This window comes from Chondrus crispus, genomic scaffold (genome assembly GCF_000350225.1).
Source record: "Chondrus crispus Stackhouse genomic scaffold, scaffold_21, whole genome shotgun sequence".
Taxonomy (NCBI): Eukaryota; Rhodophyta; class Florideophyceae; order Gigartinales; family Gigartinaceae; genus Chondrus; species Chondrus crispus.
In genome coordinates, this window is record NW_005179101.1 from 26,960 (window position 1) to 31,065 (window position 4,106).

At 57.9% G+C, this 4,106-nt stretch overlaps 2 protein-coding genes; one reads left to right on the forward strand and one right to left on the reverse strand.

Annotated features, from left to right (window-relative positions):
• CHC_T00009264001 (Ribose-5-phosphate isomerase) overlaps positions 1-951 on the forward strand; it is a gene marked incomplete at its 5' end in the record, with an annotated part of 954 nt that extends 3 nt beyond the window's left edge. The window contains 2 exon segments of the mRNA XM_005715626.1: positions 1-693; positions 694-951. The exon segment at positions 1-693 is cut by the window's left edge and continues 3 nt beyond it. Of these exon segments, the coding sequence (XP_005715683.1) occupies positions 1-693 (693 nt within the window).
• A 1,860-nt stretch (positions 952-2,811) lies between these two features.
• CHC_T00003998001 (hypothetical protein) lies at positions 2,812-3,472 on the reverse strand. XM_005715627.1 is given in 3 exon segments: positions 2,812-2,897; positions 2,898-3,089; positions 3,188-3,472. The coding sequence occupies 2 exon segments, from the start codon at positions 3,470-3,472 to the stop codon at positions 2,898-2,900; spliced, it is 477 nt and encodes a 158-aa protein (XP_005715684.1). The 3' UTR covers positions 2,812-2,897.
• Positions 3,473-4,106: the final 634 nt, after the last annotated feature.

Sequence of the window (4,106 nt, forward strand, 5' to 3'; positions counted from 1 at the left end):
CTCAAGCGCCTCACGGGCTACAAGGCCGTGGACGACCACGTGGCGTCCGGCATGGTCGTCGGCCTGGGCACCGGCTCCACGGCCTACTTCGCCGTCGAGCGCCTCGGCGAGAAGCTCAAGTCGGGCCAGCTCACGGACGTCGTCGCCATCCCCACCAGCGTCCGCACGCGCGACCAGGCCGTCGCGCTCGACATCCCCCTCGTCTCCCTGGACACGCACCCCGTCCTGGACGTCGCTATCGACGGCGCGGACGAGGTCGACCCGCACCTCAACCTCGTCAAGGGCAGGGGCGGCGCGCTGTTGAGGGAGAAGATGGTCGAGGTACAGGCGAAGAAGTTTATCGTCATTGTCGATGAGAGTAAGCTCGTTGACGGCCTGGGCATCAGCGGCGCTATGCCCGTCGAGGTCACCCCGTTTAGCTCACAGTTTAACTTGAAGAGACTCGTCGAGCTGGATAGCGTCAAGGGCTGCACGGCCAAGCTCAGGATGGACGACGCTGGCACCTCCCCGTACGTCACTGATAATCACAACTATATCGTCGATCTCTACTTTGACAAGCCCATTAGAGACCCCGTCCAGGCCGGAAAGGACTTTGACTCGCTTGTGGGCGTCGTCGAGCATGGCCTGTTCTTGGGCATGTCGTCCGCCGTTATTATCGCCGGGAAGGACGGCGTGTATGTCAAGGAGCCTTGAGATGCCCAAATAAGTTAGTTTATTCTTTGTTCTTGTCTTGACCCACTTGTAACCCCCTTCCGTCTTTGGAATATTCCACGGCCCCATTTGCTCATCAAGCCTACGCCACCTTTCAGCTTTGATCCATATCGCGTCATTAGATCGCGTCCCTGAGTCCGCCAAAAAGTACACAGAGGCAACAACAAGACAAATGCGAATCCCGCCAAAAAAAGCCAAAAAAATATAAATATCTAATCAGACACCCCCCCCTCTGGCGATCAAACATGTGCGTTTTGTGAGAACGTCAGTCCATACCCATCCTTTTGCGTGAAGGGGTTTCCTTTAAGCAGGTTGCCTCAGACCCACTTGAACTCGCTACGACACATAGTGGAAGAAGGGTAAACTGACGTGCGCTATGATGGCATCTCATGCTGGGGGTGCTGACCGTATGGTACCTCAATTCTTGTGATAGCGCCCAGTGAACTCATAGGCACAGGCTAGACGCTCTGGCGATCAAACATGTGCGTCTTGTGAGAACGTCAGTCCATACCCATCCTTTTGTGTGAAGGGGTTTCCTTTAAGCAGGTTGCCTCAGACCCACTTGAACTCACTACGACACATAGTGGAAGAAGGGTAAACTGACGTGCGCTATGATGGCATCTAATGCTGGGGGTGCTGACCGTATGGTACCTCAATTCTTGTGATAGCGCCCAGTGAACTCATAGGCGCAGGCTAGACGCCGGAAGAGCTGCTGCGAGTTGCCGTTACAGGGAACCGATTTCACCCACAAAAGCTGATTCAAGCGACGCAGTTTTGAAGCGCACTCATCATTTCAATGGATGCCGTGCCTAGATCGCAGCAGTCGAAACTTGGCATGTGCTAAAGGAAAGAAATGGGATAACTAGAATAACTCAGGGGAGGCAAACAGAATCCTCCAAAAGTCTGAATATGCTCCTTTTGGAGAGCACTCTTTACGAGTTTCTGAAGAGGAACCGCCTTTGAGAACAAGCAATGTAGCACAAGTTCATGTGTTCTTAATTACAAGGACCCACTCTGGTTTGTTCACGAGAAAGGCATGGTGCCCCAGCGCGCACTCGTCACGTGAGTTTCTAAGCGGCTTGAAAGCAGCCTATTCCCTAAATAACCACGGAACTCGTGGGGATAACAAGCAGCAATCACGTGGTCAAGGAGGTACCGAATATGCTGCACTCGCTACGAAAGAAGTTGAAAGCAGAGTCTTGTTGTTAACACCAAGTGATTTCGTGACCACAACTTATTTCAAAAATGTTTTTTTTTTTTCATGTATATTTTTGTGGATGGATAGCTGCCCAAAATCTTCGGTCAAAAAAGGCTCCTACGTCAGTCCCAACACAGGCGTCCCCCCACCAAAGGCCTACGGTACCGACAGACCATCGACGTAGAGTCTGCCGTCGGTGATCTCCAACGCAAGCCTGCCGACGCGATACCTAATTCCTTCCGCAGCACCACCTCGTCAAGGCGAGTCCTTCCTCGGCACAGGCGCGAAGCGGTGTCAAGAATGCAGGCATTTGTGCGCGGCGGCCTTTCGGGGCTGCGCTTGGGCTCCTCGCGCGCGGGGCTGACGACGCCCGTTCTGCGGCGGCGTTCGCGCGTGGCGGGCGACGTGCCGCGGCGGCGGTTGGCGTCGAGCATGATCCGCGGTTTCCCGAACAACTTCAACAACAACACGGGGAACAACGACTCCGAGGGCGGCGGGCGCGTGTTCGACGAGCTGGTGGACTTCCCGTGCGTGTTCACGTTCAAGGTGGTTGGGGTTGCGCAGGGCGACTTCATGGGCGACATCGTGGACAGCGTCGCGCTCGCGCTGGAGACCGATAAGAAGTTCGTGCAGACTAGCTACCGCGACAGGGGCAAGTTCAGGTCCATCACGCTCAAGGCGCCGGTGAATACCGCAAGCCAAATATACGACGTTTACGCCGCGATCGATAGGGATCCGCGCGTCAAGTTCAAGTTTTAGGGGCGCGGTTGTTGTTGGGGGTTTGGTTGTGTACTGTATGAGTTTTTGTATTGTCCTACTGGCAAAGTGGTAGCATGCGGCGGCGTGGGGCCGAGGCTGCAGCAAGAGTGCGGAAACGAGTGGGCGAGGGCGCGATGTGGTTGTTCTCGCCACGGGCGCGAAGCAGTAAAACGCGAGATAATTTATAGCGGCGCACGACGGCGGCGGTTGCAAGCGGGCGAGGATCGGGCTACTTTCGGTCGGCCAAGCTACGCGCGTCGTCCATCTCGCGCAGCAGACGCGCGTAAGGCGAGAGCAGCTCGGCCTCTGCGCGGGCGTTGTTGAGCGTGGTGGACCTGGTGACGGCCGGGGCATTCCAGTAGCCCGCGGGCTTCGGCGGTTTGTCCCACCGGTCGCGGAGCTTGACGCTGCCCTCGGACATCTGGGAGGAGGCGGGGTGGGGGTGTGTGGGGTGGAGAGGTGTGAGTGGGCGACGGCGAGTTATGGCGGGGCGGGTGTAGGCTGTGGAAGGGCGCGTACCTTTTCGATGTGCTTCTGCGCGGCGCGCTCTATGGACTCTGGCGACTCCATGTTTTGCTCGATCCAGTAGCGGAGGAAGCGGACCATGTTGACGGGGAAGTGCCGGAGAGAAGTGGGATGGATGGGAGGAGGACGGACTGGTGGTCGGGGGGAGGGCAGAGGCTGGGCGTAGACGAGTAGGGCGGAGGGAAGAAGTGGCGCGGAGGGCGGTGGCAGAGGCGTGTAGACATGTGTGCCAGGGAGGTCTGGATTGACGGATGAAAAGTGCACTGTATTTTTGCACATCGCTCGCTTCTGGTATCCTTTTGGTATCCTTCTGGTATCCTTCTGGTATCCGTCACGGACCACCTCAGTTTACTGTCAGCATACATTTCTTCGCTTACAGTGCTGTACATTTGTCGATGCCCACATCGCATTCCCCCGCCCTCACAACAAAAACTCTTCCACGCACTTCCGCATCTCCTCCATCCCGACAGCCCCGCCCCTGCGCACCTTCAACACCGCCTCCGTCCCAGCGGCCCTCCTCGCCGCCTCTTGGCACCCAAAGCAAAGCTCCCCCGCTGCAACTCCGCCACACGCCTCACACCACCCTTCGCCGCCCGCTTCACACAACCTATCTGCCGTCTTCACAACATTGTGCACGCTGGCCACATTTGCGTCCCCCGCCGCCTCCACAAACCTCTCCACCACATCGGCGAGCCCCTTCTTGTACACCCCGACTACGCCTGCGGCCGAGCGCGCGTGGAACGCCACCCCGGGCATCTCATCGCGCGCGAAGCGCAGCACTGCGCGTGCCGGGACGTCGCGCAGCGGGCGCACGACGCGCACGGCGGGCGTCTCGCTTGCCTCTCGCGCGGCGACTGCGCGTGCGGCGGCACTGCCCCCGGTGGAGAGGGACAAGACTCTTATAGTAGGAATT

Excerpts from the sequence above, each read along its gene's own strand:
- CHC_T00003998001 (XM_005715627.1), bottom strand. The coding sequence starts at position 3,472 with ATGTGCAAAAATACAGTGCACTTTTCATCCGTCAATCCAGACCTCCCT. Across the intron at positions 3,090-3,187 it reads CGCAGAAGCACATCGAAAAG|ATGTCCGAGGGCAGCGTCAA; the intron begins GTACGCGCCCTT and ends GCCTCCTCCCAG.